Below are 4,490 nucleotides of genomic sequence, written 5' to 3' on the forward strand. Positions count from 1 at the left end.
TTAGAAATGAGATTATGAGAATAATATCAATATTCCTAAATGTCCCTAGTCGAGTATCATTGTTAAGGGACAATAATGATGCATTAAGACTAGTATGTTTGTTGACTGATGATCACATCTCATTGATCATAGGTATAGTGATGCTAAAGTCAAGAACATAAGTGCATGTATCGACACATGGCACTGGAATGACCCACCGTGAGATTTTACATGTTAATAAGTGTCATTGGAAATTCTCACTGTGATAATGATGTAATGATCCTCTGACTTGATATCATTATATTTCTATATGAGAATTAATATACTTTGGTTGCACTAAAAGTTGCCTTTGACCGGGTGATGATGAAATGTACATTGGGTATATTATGAATCGTATGAGAAATATGAATGATCTAGAAAGGATTTAACCCTCCTATTTTAGGAGTGATATTATTGGCCTCTTGATTGAGTGAGACTATAAAATGCATGGCCGTGCTCAAATATTGATTTGTTTAATAGTCTACTCATTGATCAAGGAAATTCGGATTAGATGATGAAGAGGATGACACAATACATGCCTTGAGTCTGATCTATAATATAAGGTTAAAGGGATTATATTACATTGTACATTATTCACAAAAGGTTTAATTGAATCACCAATTATTATTATTACTTGGATAGCAATGATGTATTACTAGATGCCGCTCATTGTTTATAATTTTATTATTGGATATTAAAATTATTGCCAACGTAATAATAACCTAAAGGGTCACACACTTTGAACGTTTAAAGGAGTTTTAATTTAAATTCTGAATTTAAATTAAATGATTAAGTTCGAAATAAATTATTTAATTGAGCCAGTCTTAATTAAGTAATAGAATTTCGAATTTAATATTAAAACCAAAATCGGATTAGGTTTGGAGAAGCCCAAATCCGATTAGGGTTTGGCCCATCTATCTCTCTTCCCTATAAATACATAATGATGTATTGTTTTAGGGTTAAGTAACATAAAATTCGTTTTATTATAAAACCCTAGCAGCTCTACATCAAGAGAGGCTAGAGAGAGAGAGAGAGAGGGGCTGCATTCGGCTAGTACCGGCTCCGGTGATCTTTGGCGATCAGACGTTCGTGTGGACTGCTTAGAGACGCGATCCTTAGACGAGGGCTGCGTGGTGATTGCTTGTTCCGGACCTCCATCTTTCGCTAACGTAAAGCTTCCACAAGGTATTATTTCGTATCTCCATGATCAGCCGTTCTTTATAGATGGATCCTCGGGTTAGGGTTTCGGATTTTTTTTTATTTTACGTCGATTATCCGCTGCGTTTGTTGCCCCGAAACCCAACAGTGGTATCAGAGCGAGGTTTATAAGGGGCTGATTTGGTTACATGTTTACAGTATTCGATGCATGTATGCATGTTTTATGAATCTGCCTTTATATGGTTTTGAGATGTGTTGATTATAACATGCTATATTGATCATATATGATTCTGTTATGTTAAATATAGTGATATGATGATACTAGCATGATTATGATTTGCCATGACTGATCAGTATGCGATTTGTATGTTCTGCATATGATGTGTTGTTTATATAATGATATAAACTGTTTATTAAGATGGTGTATGGACATGATCTGGTCACTGGGGAACGATCAGTATGTATATGATACATGCTTCTGAAACTGCATATGATGCAGTAGTGGCAGAAGGTAACAGATATGATCTGTTGTTCCGAAATTGATGATTTTTGTATAGCACTTGTATTCAGGAATCAAAAATTTCCGAGCTGACCCCAGCCTGGGGCTGCCGCCCCCGGACCCCGCCCGGTGGCTGCCGCCCCCGGACCCCCGCCCGGTGGCTGCCGCCCCCGGACCCCCGCCCAGGGGCTGCCGCCCCCGGACCCCCGCTTTGTATGGTTATGTGTTCTTATTTGTTTACTTGAGCATGGTGCTGGTTATGGCCTTAAGGACCCCTAGTTTAATGTTTTTGGTTTTGGTTGTATAAATACGACTTGCATGTCGTGATATTTATTCTTGTAATTTTAAATCTCGAATGTAACTCGAGTTTTCTCATGTAAGTACATTAGAATAGGTTGTATTCAATTATTCATTGTAATGTACTTGAAGATTGAAGGATGATCCACAAGGAGGGGCAATCAAGGAGCATGAAGACTTGTAATAGTTATACATCTTCACCATAGATTGACCTAGATTCTTTCATTAGCTTGAAAGAATCATATAGGATAAAGGCCATAACCATGCACGTTTACATACTGCACTTTACATATATGATGCATGAGATGATGATATGTATGCGTAGTTATAGAGATGCATGCTTAATTAGATTAAGATGTATGTATTCGATACGACACCCATGCCATGCTTGTTTAAACAAGATAAAATCTGTAACGACTCAAGATTTTAAAAAGGAATACAACGATCATGAGATTCTCGTGTTTATGAAACACGGAATTAATTATGGATTTTCGATATTCAATGAGAGGAAGATTCCGTCGGATTTGGGGTTTTTAAGTATAGCCGTTGTGCCAACACCTCAGGTCGGGTTTTCAACCAATCAAAGAGTATTGATTTGAAATATTTGATTCAAGGAAAAATTGAGGATCTCTTTATGACAGGATCATGGTCGTTTTAATAAAATCCCTAATTAAAATATTAAGTTAATCAGATGCCTTCCAATGATTAATACTCGTCAAGATCTAGATTGAAAGAAGTAGGTTTGCCAAAGCAAAGTGCTTTAATCAATCATGGGAAGACGTGATAAGTAAATGTACTTAGTTATTGAATTATTGGGTCTAACTTAACTAAACCATCACAATAGGATTGTGGGTTTAGAGGCATGAAGTTTGGTGAGATTTATTACATAAATATGTGCAAAGGGTTGCTCCACCAAACTATCCAAGAGTTATATTTGATATAATTGACAAATGTTGTCTACCTAAATAGTCATGTTTTGAGAGTATTAGCCCACGCTAACTTAAAACATGGATGAAATATGGATCTTGGCTCACTAGAAAGATTTGCAGAAATGCTTTCCGAATTAATAGTTAGGGCTATTGATTTGAACAAAATAGTGGGAGATATATATTTTGAATATATATTTATAATCACTTGAACATAATTTAATAAACATCTGTAGACTAATTTATCTTATGCATTTGAAAATATTGTAGATATCCAATGGCAAATAATTCAAACAACTTCTCTGTACGATCAGTCCTTGAGAAGGACAAGCTGACAGGAACCAACTTCCTTGACTGGCAAAGGAATTTGAGGATTGTCCTCAAACAAGAGCGCAAGCTCTATGTCATAGATATTCCTCGCCCTACACCTCTCGCTGAAGGATCAACCCGTGCTCAGCATACTGCTTATCAGAAGCATATCGATGATGACACGGATGTTCAATGTCTCATGTTAGCGACCATGAGTGCTGAACTTCAGAAACAACATGAGAATATGGATTCTTATGATATGATTGAGCACCTTAAGCGTATGTTTGAGGGACAGGCTCGTCAGGAGAGGTTTGATACTTTCAAATCTTTGAATGCTTGTAAGCAGGGTGAACGTGATCCGGTAGGACCGCATGTTCTGAAGATGATAGGGTATATTGATTATCTTGAAAAATTGGGTGCCCCGATTGGTCCTGAGCACCAAATTGATCTGATCTTGCAATCTCTAAACAATAACTATTCTCAGTTTGTAATGAATTACAATATGAATGAGATAAACAAGAACCCCGCCGAATTGTTGGCAATGTTGAAAACTGCTGAAACCAACATTCAGAAGGTGTCCCCTACTCCCATATTGATGGTGAATAAGGGGAAGGCCAAAGGAAAGGGTAAATGGAAAGGCAAGAAGAAGATGGGATCTAATTCTAATGCCAATCCGAAACCTGGTCCGACTAAGGCCTTGAAACCGAAAGGTGGTGTTCAGAAGGATGGTGATTGTCACTATTGCAAGAAACCAGGTCATTGGAAGAGGAACTGTCATGCTTATTTGGAGGATCTGAAGAAGAAGAAGGCTGCTGCCGCTTCTGATTCAGGTATTTATGTTATAGAAGTCAATTTGTCTACTTCAACATCTTGGGTATTAGATACTGGATGTGGTTCTCACATTTGTATTAATGTGCAGGAACTACAGGGAAGTAGGCCATTGGCAAAGGGAGAAGTCGACCTACGAGTTGGCAATGGAGCAAAAGTTGCTGCTATAGCTGTAGGGACTTATCATTTATCGTTGCCCACTGGGCTTATTTTAGAACTTGAGAATTGTTTTTACGTGCCTGCGATTTGCAGAAACATTATTTCAGTTTCTTGTTTGGACAAGATAGGTTTTGCTTTTTCAATTCAGAACAATAGTTGTTCCTTTTCTTTGAATAATGTTACCTATGGGGTTGCATGTTTATTTAACGGTTTATATGTTCTTGACTTGGATACTCCCATCTATAATGTGAATAATAAACGACTTAAAACTGATGACTCAAATAAAACATACCTCT

At 37.2% G+C, this 4,490-nt stretch overlaps 1 protein-coding gene across 1 annotated transcript; it reads left to right on the top strand.

The window, feature by feature from the left end:
* Positions 1-2,665: 2,665 nt before the first annotated feature.
* Positions 2,666-4,269, top strand: LOC135152395 (uncharacterized). Its single transcript, XM_064092595.1, has 2 exons — positions 2,666-4,037; positions 4,127-4,269. Exons 1-2 carry the CDS (start codon positions 3,176-3,178, stop codon positions 4,141-4,143), a joined length of 879 nt encoding a protein of 292 aa, XP_063948665.1. The 5' UTR covers positions 2,666-3,175; the 3' UTR covers positions 4,144-4,269.
* The last annotated feature ends 221 nt before the right edge of the window (positions 4,270-4,490 follow it).

Source organism: Daucus carota, chromosome 4 (genome assembly GCF_001625215.2).
Source record: "Daucus carota subsp. sativus chromosome 4, DH1 v3.0, whole genome shotgun sequence".
Taxonomy (NCBI): Eukaryota; Viridiplantae; Streptophyta; class Magnoliopsida; order Apiales; family Apiaceae; genus Daucus; species Daucus carota.